Source organism: Microtus pennsylvanicus, chromosome 1 (assembly GCF_037038515.1).
Source record: "Microtus pennsylvanicus isolate mMicPen1 chromosome 1, mMicPen1.hap1, whole genome shotgun sequence".
NCBI classification, from domain to species: domain Eukaryota; kingdom Metazoa; phylum Chordata; class Mammalia; order Rodentia; family Cricetidae; genus Microtus; species Microtus pennsylvanicus.
Genome location: NC_134579.1, coordinates 155,006,694 through 155,023,466, shown reverse-complemented (window position 1 = coordinate 155,023,466; position 16,773 = coordinate 155,006,694). Strand labels below are relative to the sequence as shown.

Below are 16,773 nucleotides of genomic sequence, written 5' to 3'. Positions count from 1 at the left end.
AAAGGGAAGAATTAGAGAGAAAAATAAGTGGGGAGAGATATTTCTCCCCACCTTTAAAAAATGGGATACACAATTACAACAATTCCAATAGAGGGCATTAGGTCTTGTATGATTATGCAATACATTTTTTTTTTAATGCAACAATTGAATGAAGGGATAATCAACTTAACCTGGATTGACATAAATTTAATTACCATTTAGATAATCCTTTTTGTCACTGATAATTCTTGGTTCATCTTGTAAAGAATTGTTTGGTATGAGTGCCAAGATACAGACAGGTCTTAGAAAAACTTAATAAAACAGATCATAAAGATATTCATACACAGAGCAATTTAAAAGAAAACCAACTTCAGCCTTGTATTATAAGGTTAGAGAGGAACAGCCAAAGGTTTTCAAACAAACAACCTTAATATATCCAGTAACCTTTCAGGAACCGCCAAATGATAGATATCCCTGAGGCTGTGTAAAGGTGAATAGACTCTTGTGGCAATGTTAGATTTAAGGAGATTCAAGGAAGCCGTATGTTAAACTCATGGTCAACTTGTAATAGAATTATCCTTAAAGATTAGAGAGACTTTGTTACAGCAATTTTGGAACCTGGTCCACAGTTACAATGGAGGGCCTGTTAGAAAGAAGAGACTAAGGCCATTGAACAATTTTGTAAAGCTAGAGGTATAGAAATCACCCAAGATCACCTTCTTGGAGAAGGAGAAAGGCAATCCATATATGATGCCCATACTCTGGTTTTATGGCATGCAGCATCTTTGAATTCTTGGGACAGAAGAAGTGGGAAAGAAGATTGAGTCACTTACTAAAATCACACAGGGCCTGACAGAAACCTTCCTTGATTTTTTACAAAGATTGACATCAGCAGTAAATAGAATAATAATGAATTCAGAAGCTAGACAAATAATAATTGAGTCTCTTGAAAATACGACTCACTTCTGGATTATGTGGAAGTTGTGGCAAAGGCAGGCATTAAACTACTGAATGTAGTTCACAAGTAACATTCAAGATAACCCTTTGCTATTGGGAATCTCATTGAGGGACCTCTAGCAGGCCCCTATGCCAAATTTGATTCAGTTGTTTCCTGTTTTTGTAGAGGAAATTCCTTCTCAGAGCAATTAAAAAAGCCTAATGCCCGTAGTAAGAAACCATACTGCTCTGGATGAGAGAACAGAAAATTCAGGAAAAAAACAGTAAAGTGGGTATTCTTGTAAATGTCTATGAATGAACAAAGATGAAAATTAAAAATAAGAAAGAATGATGTCAGTGACAGTCTGGTAAGCACAGGTGTGGATGTAAAAATAATTGCACCAAAATCTTGGCATCCAAATTGGCCTCTTCAGGACATAAATAGTCAGCTTTTAGGGACTGGAACTTTACCTCAAGTAAAACAGAGCCTGGGATGGCTCGAATGTATAGGGCCTAAAGGAAAGAGAGGAAAATTAAAAGCATATGTAGCTAACATACAAATGATGTGGGGATGTAATTTGTTACAACAATGAAATACTCAGATTAACATCATACCAATCTTAGAAACAGAGAGTAAATTAGTGTACATTTCTGGGAAAAATATTGGAAGGTATTATAAAGAACAATCACCGACCATTCAGGTTGTTCAAGAACAAGGCACAACAGCTGCTATTCTTTCCAAGACACCCACAACCCTAACTTTAAAATGGTTGGCAGACAAACCTGTATGGTTTGCACATTGGCCTTTAACACCAGAGAAACTGCAGGCCTTAGAGCTGCTGTTATAGGAGCAGGTAAATGCTCAGCATATTGAAGAATCAACCAGCCTTTGGAATTCTCCTGTATATGTTATTAAAAAGAAATCTGGAAAACGGAGAGTGGTACCCGCTTAGTAAGTTGATTCAGCCAGTGGGCTCTCTACTGCCTGGAATTTCTTTGCCTTCTCTACTAAGGATGACCTCTTATGCTTGTTGATTTAAAAGATTGTTTTTTGTCTGAATCTGTCCTACTGCATATCTGTAATTCTTTAGTGTCCAGGAGCACTTCTTAAAATGTTAAGGGTTTCTTAAAACCTTAAACTGCACCATTACTAGGGGAAATATGGTACTGCCTGCTTGCCCTGCCCAGCCCAGCATGGCAGAGCTGTTCACTTCCTCTGAGAGCCATGCCCACAGCCACATTCTCAGGCACACAGAATTATGAATAATAAAGAGTTATTTATTTAAGGGTAGACTCACAGATCACAATCCTCTGCTGGAACGAGAAACAGCAACTGAATCCCACAGCCAGAAAAGAGAGGCAGAAGCAAGAGAGAGAGCATGCGCTTCATAGCTGCATTTACAGTATAAGAGAGCATGTGGGCTGGTATCTTAGATGCTATTGACTGAAGGAGCAGAATGTGCTACCACAGCACCTCCCCCTTTTGTTTAAATAAGAGAGTTCTAAACCCAATAAAAAACCATATACACTAGGAACAGATATCAAGTATAAGATTAGAATTTCAATCAGCATAAACAATATTTAGCAAGGAATGTATGCCAAATGTTTTAATAAACATTTTATCCTAAGGAGTCTAAGTCTTGTATTTGAAATGGCTTGGCTGGATCCTAAGAGGGTGGTAACTATGACTATCTATTGTTCAACCCCATCGAAGGCCTGGGCAGGGAGATAATATTACTTGAGCAGGCAGGAAGTACAATCAAGCAGCTTCCAAAGTGAGCAATATATGACAAAGACAATTAGCTACCTGAGCAGTCACCCAAAATCTCACTTGCAACTTTGAAGCAACCAACTCTGGCTAAGGCCTAGCATAACTGACAGACCATTATTAGAAGCAGGAAACTTTTCAGAACCATCTTACCCTGTCTTGACAAGATTTAACAGTCTTTTTCTTTGTGTCTTGCTTATCCATTTCCAGATACCATGTACTTTGTCAGTGCTTGAGGTATGGGCAGTTCCTTGCCCAAAGACCAATTGTGCCAAGAAGAAAACAAACTCTGAGTGGAGTGTCTTTGGTGCTCAGCGTTCTCTTGGGAATAGATTGGTGCTGTCAGGAGCAATCTTGTCTCATGTCAGTTATAGCCCTAAGTCATTTAAAGGCCATATTTTGAGGGTCCCTGCAAGATTTGAAGAATATCTAACTGAAATATATCTCTATATATCTAGAAAAGCTAACTAACATGACTACAGGCTTGACTTATAGATGACTATTAAACTATATTTTTAAACTATACATTACATTTTTAAATGAACTACACTATCACAGTACCTTAATCAAGAGCAGAAATAATACATATAACAAGACTGACTTTAAGTTTGCATTAGTAAACCAAGATCCATACCAATGCAAATCTCTATAGCATCTGTTGACCTTTGTTCTGTGGCGTTACAGTTACATTTACTAAGATTTTCTTATCACATGACATTATTTTGTGAGTTTTTCTTGTTTTTTTTTAGTATTCTTGTTGATAAAATTACTATTATTAATGTATTTTCTTTTAGTTGGAAATGGAAGTTTGCTCGATTTGTGTGTTGGACATAGTCTAGGACTCCTTAGCTGTCCTCTCTCTAATTATTATATAAAATGCTGTATTTGTTGTGTTGTGACTGATAACACTCTGGTTTTTCTATGTATTCTTTGCCTCTAATTATGATCTGCAGTGCTGCATGAGTGAATGACTTTATTACTTCATAAACTTCTTCCTGTGCCCTTTCTTCTCCATGATTTTTTAGGAGACAATGTCCCTTGGTGCAAAGATTAGGTTCATAGTCATTTTCTTTCTCCACTCAAAATATATCCTCCTGTGCTCTCTTGTCTATAGGAATGTTGAAAATTTTCTGATATCATTTTGATTTTGAGCTCTTTTTATTTGGTTTGGCATTGTTCCCTACAGAGTTGGATTAATTTTAGCTTTGTACATTTGACACCTTTATGTGAAATTTCAACAAGGATTCCCATCTTTTTTCCAGACACAGAAACTCAGAGGAGAACAAGAATGAGTGTTTTTCAGGTAAATGCTCCTGAGGTCAGTGTCATGTTTACATTTCTATGACATTTGTTTTTATTATTAAAAGCACTCTAGACTTTAAATCTGTACCTCTGATAATGTTATCTAAAGTTTTCTTTTGTATGATTTATGTTCTTTTTCCACTCTGATAATCATGAGTAAGTCTATAGTTTTTTTTCACATGTATTGAACAGCTCTGCACATTATATTTTCATTCCATGTTTTACTTTGAGGACATAAATTCTTTAAGACCTGCAATTCTTAAAATAATCTATTGCAAATGATACCCAAAGAAATATATTGGTGGCCAGCATCTACATAGGATAGACGTTTGTCCTTTTATATTAGTGATGAAAGATTGCATTTCTGGGATGGTCAGATTTTCAGATCCAGAAAATGAATGTGGACATGCAAATATATGGACTTTTAAAATTATGCCATTGAGCCATTTATGGAAATGTAGAATTAGAAGAGCTTCGCTGTCTTGAATTCCAATAATACATATATCAGCACCCTAAGGAGTATAGGTGATGAAAGGAATAGTACACTGCCTGGCCCATTAGCCCTAGCCTCTTATTGGCTAACTCTCACATCTTGATTAACCCATTTCTAATAATCTGTATGTCACCATGTGACAGTGGCTTACCGGGAGAGATCCAGCATGTCTGACCTGGTGGCTGGCTCCATGGTAGCTCTCTTAGCCTGCCTCCTTTCCAGCATCCTGTTCTGTCTACTCTGCCCACCTAAGGGCTGCCCTATCAAAAGGCCAAGGCAGCTTCTTTATTCAACGAATGAAAACAACACATAGAAAGAAGACCCTCCTACACCAATGCGGATTGTAGTATGCCAGTTTTTCCTTTTGAAATTTACATTACCCAGTGACGATGGGTGTGTTACTAACTGAAATTCATCTGAGTAAAAGTCCTGATCATATCATTCTTAATTCTCAATTGTAAGTTGTCAATAGACCAATATTTTAATTCTTCAGACCAATTGTTTTAATATTTCAGTAGGGCATAAGCACCACTGTCTCCACCTTTGTGTTGTATCATATGGCATATATTAGCAAGAATTTTCTGGAGAGAATTGAATTGGTGCTGTACATAAGCCATCAGTTTTGAAGAATCATCAGATGTCCTACTTAATCACTTTACTCTTTGCTCTTGGTAGTATAAGCTCCTCCACCTTGTTTTTCCTCTTCCTGAAGCTTTGTATTACATAGAATGGGATTCCAGAGTACTGTGGTGATTGGCAGGTTTCTATTTCTCTTTTTAAAGCAAGATTTTATTTAAGTATATGAATGTTCTTTTGCATTTTATGCAAACTGCATGATACATTATGTGAATCCCTGAGGTCAGCACCAGAGCCTTGACACTTGAGTCAGAGACTGTAATGAGCTGCCATGTGTGTAGAGAAAATTAAATTAGATTTCTCTGCAGGAACAGTAAGTGCCTTTACATCTGGGCCATTTCCGTTGCCCCAAGATTACATTCCTGTTGTATGTTTGTGAGACAGATAGTATAGAACCTGGCATCTTCTAGTTTCTGGGTAATGAAGGAAGAATTATAAATGACATTTAACATCCTGCTAGATGACTGAGCTCAGATACTGAAAAAAAGAATAGAGTTGAAATTAAAAGGCTTGAGTTTTTAATTGAGCCAATCTCATGAATAATAATGTATTCAAAATTAATGAAATGAGTGTGATTCTCAAAAACTTAATACATTAGCTTCAATTAGAAAAAATGTTTCTACTTTCTATGGGTGCATTGTTCCATGCTGCTATTTATTTACACATATATTTTTAGCTATTCTATAGTGAAACACCATACAAAATTTATGAAATTATAATTATCTAAACTGTTGTGTCAATTTTCAAAAATTAGCACATTTAATTTTGTCTATTGCTGCTTTTTAATTTACTTAATGGTTGTGAAAATATTCTCATAAAATAACTGCACAAAGTATTTTGAGTCTATTGTTTAGAATATTAGATGCATACACTGGTGGTACACTCCTTACTGTTTAAAGAAAACACTGATTTAAATTCATAAATAAATTTGCATTCCATATTCTATTCCTTTGTATTAGAAATGGTGCAACAATAGCAAAGTTGATACTTGTAGAATTTGGAAGCACAGTTCAGTTTTGCTCACCATACTTATATTGACCCAAGGATCCTACTTGATATTAACACATACTTCCTATAGGTAAATTCCTGCACGAAGACCTCACAAGTATGTGATATTCCCTGAAAGTTTGCTCATTGTGAAACTATTAGGTCATCTTTTTTATAGAGATAGAAAATACAACATAGACAATGACTTTTTGGAATCATCTATTAGTACAATTAAATTTAAGTTTTATTTTTTGTAAGTGGGTGTATTTGCTTGAACATGTAAGTGTGTATTATGTAAGTCTCCTATCTGTTTAGTTCAGAAGCGAACATGGGATTTCATGGAATTGGGGTTAAAGTCTGTTGTGTAGTACCATGAATATACTCAGAACCAAACTACATTTTAAAGGATTATAAGTCGTTACTGACTCCAAACAAGAGACCATTTTCAAATGTGGAGATTATAGGGAATCTATATTATATATTTATAATATAAATATAATTATATATTTATCTGCTGCTAAGGTCTTAGAAAATGTCATGAAGGAGAGAGACCTTAAGATTATAAGCATTGTCAGTCTATACACTGTGATTAACAACTAACACATTTCTTTAGCCCTTATAGAAAATTTTGAACAAATTTGAACAACTTGTCTTTGAATAAATACCATGCCTTATCTATGTCACAGAAAATATCTGTAGTTCTTCAGCCTCTTTTACCTAGGAACGTATTTTGTCCAGCCACACATAGTATATAGATAATTTTCTATTACAGACTCTGTTAACATTCAGGGATGTGGCTGTGGATCTCTCGCAGGAGGAATGGGAATGTCTAGATCGTGCTCAGAGGGCATTGTACTTGGATGTTATGTTGGAGAATTATAATAATCTAGTCTTTGTAGGTAAGAATGCTTTTTTTCTGGAATTCCTGATTCATCATTTTGATTTACCTACTTCGTTTAATATGTAATCTATCTTAATGGTCTAGACACTTCCAGAATTAATGGAAATTCTGGTTATTCGCCTCATTTTTTTCATGGTACAGTTTACATTATTCTGTGTTCCGTAGAAGTGTAGATAATGCTATATTCTGTGTGATCACTCTAGCTGCTCCTATCTAGTTTTAAAAGAAAATATGAAAGTTCAAAGGAAATTGAATATTCAGAGCATGGAAATGTATTGCATTACACATAATAATTGGAATATTTTTATGTTATTATTGAATTAAACTATTGACCTATTTTTGATTTTTAAATTTCAGGAGGTTTAAATAATGAGAGCTGTGGGTAGTGAGCATGGCTTTTTGTTTATTATTTAGTTTTTGAGATGTATTCTCTGTTTAACCCTGAAACTGAATAATTTAATCATAGCCATGTGAATGCTGAATCAAGAGGATATGTTGAATTCCATTACAGCCTGGGTTACAAAATGAGTTCTTATCTGACTAAAGCTACCCAGTGTGACTTGGTCTCAAAAACATGTACAAGAAAATAGAGGAACATTGTTCAGCAGGAGGTCCTCTATTTATTGGTTGACCACTATTTGTCCTATCTTCTGCAAAGTACACAGTGTAGATAAAAATGAGGTTACTGTCAGTTCTTGTGGTTTGATATAGATCAGAGTTGAGGTTCTTCTGAACATTACCTTAGCCATGCGAGACAGAGAAGACCTAGGGTGAGGGCTCTATCCCTGAGAATTGCTAGTTATGTTTCTTAAAAAACTTAAGGCAAATCAGTTAAGTTTCTTACTCATGCATTAATCCCTGTCTTCCCTCATTGTGCTAATTTTTCAGGCAACCATTGCATATGTTATAATTATGAGAAAGTCTTGGATCAAAGCTCAGAGCACATTGTCCATCAGCATGTATATACCAAAGAGAATCCTTATAAATACAATGAGCCTGACAAAGGAATTCATAAATTCTCCAAGTATAATCATAATGCTAGGGACAGAACAAAAATCTGCAACAAGTACATATTTGGTAACAACCGAGACTCTTCTGTTGAATCATTACACTTATACAGCCATAAATGTGGAAACCCTGAAGAAGAAGCTGGCAAAATTAATGACTGTGTAAACCGTTTAAATTTGTGTTTCATCATTAGTCAGAATCAAAGAGTACACACGGGACAGAAAGAACACAAAAATACAGAGAATGATAAATCTTTTGACCCTAAGCATGAACTCATGCTAGAAAGAACGAATAGTGCGAAGAAACCCCACCAAAGCCATAAATGTGGAAAATGCTTCAAGACAGACTCAAGCCTTAGTAGATATCAGAGAGGTCATAATAAACAGAAATTCTGTAAATGTACACAATGTAGTAAATCCTTTCTACATTTGTCACAAATCAAAGTACACTGCAAGGTCCATTGTGGAGAAAAAACCTACAGTACAGAGTGTCCTAAGTGCTTCTCTCATACATCAGAATTTAAAAGACATTGCAGATTGCATTCTGGAGAGAATACCTACGAATATAGTGAATGTGACAAATCCTCTATCAGTACCTCAGAACATAGAATGCACCCGAAAGTTCTTACTGGAGAGAAACCTTACCGATGTAGTGAATGTGACAAATCCTTTTCCAAGAAAGACCATCTTAGAACTCATCAGAGAATTCATAAACAAAAGGATCCATATAAATGTAATGAATGTCACAAATCCTTTACCCAGAAAAGCAGTCTTAGAACACATCAGAGAATTCATATAGGAAAGAAGCCTTATAAATGTAGTGAATGTGACAAATCCTTTACCCAGAGAGGCCATCTTACTAATCATCAGAGAGTCCATACAGGAGAGAAACCTTACAAATGTAATGAATGTGACAAATCCTTTACCAAGAAAGACCATCTTAGAATTCATTACAGAATTCATACTGGAGAGAAACCGTATAAATGTAATGAATGTGAGAAGTCCTTTACTCAGAAGAGCAGTCTTAGAACTCATCAGAGACTTCATATGGGAGAGAAACCTTACAAATGTAGTGAATGTGATACATGCTTTACCCAGATAGGCCACCTTAGAATTCATCAGAGAATTCATACAGGAGTGAAACCTTACAAATGTAATGAATGTGACAAATCCTTTACCACGAAAGACCACCTTAGAATTCATCAAAGACTTCATACAGGAGAGAAACCTTATAAATGTAGTGAATGTTACAAATCATTTATCAGTTGCTCAAATCTTAGAAAACATCAGCGAATTCATATAGAAGAGAAACCTTACAAATATAGTCAATGCAAAAACTCATTTCCCACAGAAATCACCCAGAGAACACATCAAAGACTTTATACAGGAGAGGAACGTGATAATGTAATATATGAGGAAAACCCTTTTTTGTCTCTCAAGTCTACAGAAACATCTGAAAACTCACACAGGGGAGAAAAGTTTCCATAGCAAATATTGTAGCATAATCTTTATACTCTGACTCAACAAAACCTGAAGGATGTACTGGTATATGGCAATTTCTTGGAGTCTGTATTGATCCATATTGGATGAGAGCTGACTAAGACAGGAAATATACACCTCAAAATAACTTCAAGAAATTCCTGAAGCTGACAGGATTCAGTATGCTTAACTCAAATGGAAAAGCTCAGATCATACTGCTCAAATTTGATAAAATGATTCACCAAGATAGTATGCTCTTTAACGTGAAGAAATGCCTACAGGTGTACAGTGTGCTCCAGGTGTCCTGAATTTATATGCTGTATCCCATGCTGATTTGGAGCTTCATGATTACAACTGTCTTTGAGTCCCCTGTGCTTCAGTAAACATCCCTTTTTCATATTCCTCTAACTCCAAAATAAAGCTGATTGGTTCAACAAGTTTGGCTTGGTTCTTTTTTCAGTTCCTTGTTGGGGTGAGTAGATACCTATGTAGGTTCCATCTCCCCAGGAATAGGGTCTCATTAAATATGTTCTGAAGTAATTGTTCCTTGAAATTTGTGGTATGATGGAGAATAGATTTTGGAGAGAAAGCATTTTAGTCACCAAACTAAGTAAGCCTGGGTCAGTGAAACACATCATCCAAACTGGGCTGTGTCCCTTCATGGCTCTGAATTACACGATTCAACAAAACGTACCCTCAAAACAAGGCTCCCCATGGTCTAGTAATACACACATTGTGGTGATCTGTTCTACTGTGCAATGCCTGTGCCTGTGTTACTTTCAGTACAGTTTGTGCTCCACTGTACCATATGCAAGCCAGCAGGGGCCTGGAGATTGAAAGAATACAAGAGACCTGGGTCATTTGAAAGAAGGTCAGCCATATACCATTTATTTAAACTTAGGAAAAACCCTATATACCTATCTCCTGCACAAGGAATTTCCCCCAGGCAGGTGGGAAATTACCATGCCCAAGATAGAGTAAACAATTAGTAATAGCTAATCACCAGGCACGGCAGAGGGAGCACAGGAACAAACAAGATGTTTTAACTGACTCGCCAGAAACTCAAGATGAAACCTGGGAGCAGGGGTAGACCCATGGGCCCTATGCTGCTGTACTTTAGAATTCCATTCTACAAGCCCTAAGGAATACATTGAACTTCAGTTCTTTTTGTTAAATCATTTAAAGAATGCTATTATAGACATCCTGGAAAATTCATCATGAAACATAATAAGGCTTTACAATGGACTCATTTTCAACTTAATGTCATGGGTCAATCTTTCTGAACCTATCATGAAAAAGTATGAAGTAGACACAATCTCCATTCTCATGTTAGCTTAGAAATCCCCAAAAATGTGCTGGAAGATTCTTTTGAAGAGCTGAGAATGGCTGAAAAATATTTAGTCCAATCCAAAAGCATTTTATAAGTAGGAGGATGCAGACACTTCTGGCCTTTGGACAAAACAGTGTTACAGTGGGCAAAACCATCCTATTATGTAAAATTTTCACAGATTTTAATACAAGAAGTTATATTGAACTCATAAGAAAATATGGTTGGGGAATTCTCAGTATTGGAGTTTGTTGACATACCATTATTACAACCTTGAGTAAATTCAAGCTGTAGGTTTCAAGTAGTCATACTTTGTATTAGTTGCTGGGGTGCCAGGAACATTGAACTGGAGAACTCTAACATAACTTTAAAGTCATTTCTGACAACTCAATCTCAGCAATCGTGCTTCCCCTTTCCCCTCTGGGAACCAAGGACCTAACAATTGCCCACACACCTAACAATTGTTGGGAACTTTACATCATCTCCCTGAGTCCTTGTGAATGTTCTCCAAATAGAACTCAGTTATTGAATAGGGGCAAAATAACCCTTAGATGTTGACTCAGTTCCCGAGAAACGGAGTCAAAGTGGCCTCTTACCTCATCTGATCTGGCAACTGCTCTCCAGCCAATTATTGATAGTAGCCCTTTTGAATAGGCTAATCATAACAGTCAAGGAACAACCCCCAGACACTCCCCTTTGCTTCTGTGGCTTTTCCTTTAAAAGTTGTCTGTACCAACTATTTGGGGTCTTTCTGGCCTCTAGTGCTGAAAGACCCTGTCATGACAGAATTAATAAAAATCCTCATGCTTTTACATCAGCTGTGGTGTAAGAGGTGGTCTCTGGGGGGCAACTCCTCCTCGGTGTTTGGACTCTAAGGTCCAACAGAACCTGAGACAGGAGACAGTGGAAAGTTAGACCTCTAGCATCCCCCCCCCAAAAAAAATATGGTGATTCCAATTAGATGAATAGGCCTGGGATCCCAATTCACGTATTCAATGAAAGAGTTCCCTCTGCTTGAAGACCTTGAGATCATCCTAATTCAGCACAGACTTTTCACTGTTCTTGCAAATTTGAAAAACTGTGCAATGACTAGATATCTAACCTTTTACCCACCTCAATATTTTCATTTGGTGAACATTTATACACACTGTTCTTGTCAATGGTTGGAGAAGTTGTGGCAAATCTATATAGAGCAAATCCAGTTTAGTTTGAGAGCCAGATCTGTGGGGTCCATGGTAGTCAGAGGGCAATGACAGGGAGAGAGGGGTGAATTATGAGTGGTGCAGGGACAGTCAGCTTATCAGAGCAGTTATAGCAAATAAAACAGGGATTCTCTGGGTTGGAAAATTCACAAGCATTTGTGAAAGTGCCTAGTGAAAAACAGAATACAGGAACTTGATTAGAATTCTTAGGGGGGACTTCTGGGAGCTATTTTTTTATGAACCAAACAGGACTCAGGATCTTATAGAGATAGAACACCTTCCTTCATCTGCAGGATACCCTGAGGGACAACCTGGGGAAGTCATAAGTCAGCTGTGCTTTGGGAGGAAGAATAGCTCAGTAGAACTTCAGGGCTGGTAAATAGGCAGTTTAGACTGGAACAGGAGTGTAGTTTCTCTACTGCTTATTAGAAGGACATTCCCTGCCAAAGTTCTGTAGTAGATACCCTAGCATTTCAGTAAACATAGATCATATAAATTGGGTCTTATTGGGATTGCATTCCTTTCACTTATGTTAGGGTATTTACAGAATAATCTAGAAGAGTATAGTATGCCTTATTTGCAAACATGGTTCTCATGCTATCATAGCAGTTAACAAAACTCTGGAATTTAAACTCACCAATACTTTCTTCCTCCACTGTTCTATCACTTATCTATTTGAGGAAGTGGCCTTTGTTTGTGGAGGTTAGGCATTCACTGAGAACTGATTAATGATTAGTTGCACAAGGAACCAGTGTAGATTTAAATGAACCTGAAAGTATTATTTACCAAGTCCCATAATGATTGAAAATATTAATATTTATCAACCAAATTTTGATTTCCCAATAATTTTCTATCTGTAATGTATGTGACCTAGTATGTAAATACTGCATTCAGAAATATATCTACATTTACTAAATTCTTATTATGATAGCTTAAAATGGAAAAGCATAGCATGAATGCTGTGAGAGAATATCAAGGCACACTATAATTACAGTTACAACATGTACTATATAGATAAGTACAAAATGGGAAAGCATCTTTTAAATAATTCTAGTCACTAAACTATATTAAGAAATTCTTCTCTAATTTTCTCTTCTCTCTTTGGTCCAAGAAAAGCACTCTAACCATGAATGAGTAGCTAGATTCCCTTGGTGTTGTTTGGCTTAGGCTTTGTTTTGTTGAGTAAATATTTGTTGAGTCTATTGTCCTGACAGTCTTAGAACTCACCGTGAAGACACATAGCCTTAAGTGGGATCTACCTGCTTCTGTATCTTTAATGCTAGGATTAGATACTGCACCAACACATCTGGCTCAAACACACTCCATTTATCATAGGAGTTATAGATATTTTATGATTTGGTGCTTTCAGGAGTAATGGAAATACCTAGTCCTTTCTCACTGTGCTATCTAAAGAGATTGGATGTTGAAGACTTGCAGAAGTCTGGTTTCTGGGAAGGAAAAACAGCTTTCTTACAGACTCTATTGCTTCCAATGAAATAGAATGAAATTGGGTTTCCAATGAAAACTATTCTGCAAGTTTGAGAGCTCCCTGTGAATGTGTTATGCAATGTTCTTCTGTATGTGTGTTGCTTTTATTGGCTAATTAATAAAGCTGTTTTGGCCAATGGCTTAGCAGAGTAAAGCCAGGCAGGAAATCTGAACAGATAGAGAGTAGGTGGAGTCAGGGAGATGCCATGTAGCTGCTGAAGGAGGCAGACACCAGAACTTTACCTGGTAAGCCACTGCCTCATGGCAATACACAGATAATGGAAATGGCTTAATTTAAGGTTTAAGAGGCAACTAGAAATACACATAAGCCATTGGCCAAACAGTGTTGTAATTAATATAACTTCTCTGTGATTATTCGGGTGTGGGCAACTGGGAAACAAATGAGCAGTCACCATTTACAAAATGGCACCCAATGTGGGGCAACTACATCCACATAAAATCTGAGAGAATTTGGGAAACATTTATTTCTCTTCAAAATGTATACAATTACAGAAAACAGAAAAATACATATATGACATGTGAACATTGAGAAATGGCCAGCAAGTTCTTATTAAAACAGGAGAACACAATCAGCAAGAGCTTTCTCTTCATTAAAGACTAAACAATCAGCAAGAGCTTTCTCTTCATTAAAGACTGTAAACAATTTGTTTCAACAGTAATTGGCCGTTTATGCAAAATGAACAAAGTAATGCTAAAACGATAAGAAAATTTGAGAAAGCTACAGGATTTCCAAAACCTTCAGAAGGTTAAACCAAAATTCAAAATCTATTAAAATTACTGTAAAGGAAACCACTGAGAAATGCTGTGAAGAGAGACAATAAGAATAGTCAATGGGAAAACAATATATACATAGTTTGTTACTGTATAGAAAGAGTAATCAATTTTTATCAAAGTCCTTTTGAGAGTACTTTAGGAAATGAGAAAATTGACAAAAAGAAATAGAATCTAAAGAAACTACAGAAACATCAAAATTAGGAAATTAGGAAACAAAGTTAGATACAGGAGTTATACATTATCCTGAAATAAAACTAATGAGATTCTTTCTTTACATACATACATAGGACAAATGAACAGTAAAATATTTTTAATTTTAAAATTGTATTTGAGTAGTACCTTTCACACAAGCTGTCAGTAACATAAAATAGGATAATCTTGACGTCATTTAGGTTACACTATTCCAGATTCATTTCCAGAGAAACAATATGGCAAACAATATTGCACATCCCATTTGCATATTTTTTGTTTTAAAAACATTTATTAGATCATTTATATTAGCTTTTATATATCACTACTTTGCAGCATGTATGTATATGTTTTGTGACTGATGCCTGCTGAGGTCAGAAGGCATCTGGTCAGAAGATCAGAAGGCTTTAGAAAAGGACTTAATGTCTTTGATCCATTTGAACTTGAATTTTGCATGGTGATAGATATGGGTCTATTTTCATTCTTCTACATGTTGATATCCAATTATGCCAGCACCACTTGTTAAATATGCTTTCTTTTTCCCATTTGTTATATTTTGCTTCTCTATCAAAGATCAGGTGTTTGAAGATGTATGGATTGATATCCAGGTCTTCTATTTGGTTCCAATGGTTCTCCTGTCTGTTTTTATGCCAACACCAAGCTGTTTTCAGTACTGTAGCTCTGTAGTAGAGTTTGAAGTCAGGGATTGTGATGCCTCCAGAAGTTCTTTTATTGCACAGGATTGTTTTAGTTATCCTTGGTTTTTTGCTATTCCAAATGAAGTTGAGTACTGTTTTTTTATGGTCTCTGAAGAATTTTGCTGGGATTTTGCTGGACATTGTGTTGAATCTGTAGATTGCTTTTGGTAAGATTGCCATTTTTACTATGTTAATTCTGCCTACCCAAGAACATGGGAGATCTTTCCACTTTCTGGTGTCTTCTTCAATTTTTTCCTTCAAAGATTTAAAGTTCTAAGACTAAATATGAAACTGTAAGTCAGCCCCAATAAAATGTTTTCCTTTAAAACAATTGTCATGGGGCCAGATGGTTTCATTGCAAAACCCTACCAGAACATCAAAGAGGAGATAATACCTATACTCCTCAAGTGTTCCAAAGACTAGAAATAGAAGGAACATTGCCAAACTCTTTTTAGTTGCTACAGTTACCCTGATACCAAAACCACACAAAGACTCAACCAAAAAAGAGAATTACAGACCAATCTCACTTATGATGCTACAGTTACCCTGATACCAAAACTCCACAAAGACTCAACCAAGAAAGAGAATTACAGACCAATCTCACTTATGAACATAGATGCAAAAATACTCAATAATACTGGCAAACCGAATCCAAGATCAAAAAAAAAAAAATAATCATCCACCATGATCAAGTTGGCTTCATCCCAGAGGTGCAGGGATGGTTCCACATACAAAAATCTATTGATGGAATCTAGCATATAAATAAACTGAAAGAAAAAAAATATGATATAAATTTCTCATTATATGTTGAAAAATCATTTGACAAAATTCATGATAAGGGTCTTGAAGAGATCAGGGATACAAAGAACTTATCAACATAATAAAAGTAATATATACAGCAACCCGACAACCCACATCAAATTAAACAGAGAGAAATTCAAAGCAATTCCATTAAAATCAGGAACAAGACAAGGCTGTCCACTTTCTCCATATCTCTTCAACATAGGTCTCAAAATTCTGACTATAGCAATAAGACAACAAAAGGAGATCAAGGAGATTCAAACTGGAAAGGAAGAAGTCAAACTTTGCTATTTGCAGATGATGTGATAGTATACATAAGTGACCCTAAGAACTCTACTAGGGAATTCATACAGCTGATAAATACCTTCAGTAATGTGGCAGGACACAAGATCAAATCCAGAAAAAAAAAATCAGTAGCCCTCCTATAAACAAATGATAAAGAAGCAGAGAAAGAAATCAGAGAAACATCACCCTTTAGAATAGCCACAAATAACATAAAATATTTTGGGGTAACACTAACCAAAGAAGTGAAAGTCTTGTTTGATAGGAACATTCATTAAGTCTTTGAAAAAAATTGAAGAAGATACAAGAAAATGGAAAGATCTCCCATGCTCTTGAAATCAACATAATAAAAATGGCAATCCTACCAAAAGCAATCTATAGATTCAATGCAATCCCCATCAAAATATCAACACAGTTCTTCACAGACCTTGAAAAAACAATAATCAACTCCATATGAAAAAATGAAAAACCCAGGATAGCCAAAACAGTCTTGGACAATAAAG

General features: G+C 36.0%; 1 protein-coding gene across 14 annotated transcripts in view; it reads left to right on the top strand.

Moving 5' to 3' along the window:
• LOC142832622 (uncharacterized) overlaps nt 1-9,925 on the top strand; it is a 36,412-nt gene extending 26,487 nt beyond the window's left edge. For 10 of the 14 annotated variants that reach the window (XM_075943226.1, XM_075943271.1, XM_075943217.1 and 7 more), the window contains 3 exons: nt 3,946-4,001; nt 6,874-7,000; nt 7,891-9,925. In XM_075943226.1, the coding sequence (XP_075799341.1) occupies nt 3,946-4,001; nt 6,874-7,000; nt 7,891-9,497 (1,790 nt within the window). In that variant the 3' untranslated portion in view covers nt 9,498-9,925. The remainder of the gene's footprint in view (nt 1-3,945; nt 4,002-6,873; nt 7,001-7,890) is intronic. The other 4 variants (XM_075943315.1, XM_075943263.1, XM_075943323.1 and 1 more) reach the window with 2 other exon arrangements.
• Nucleotides 9,926-16,773: the final 6,848 nt, after the last annotated feature.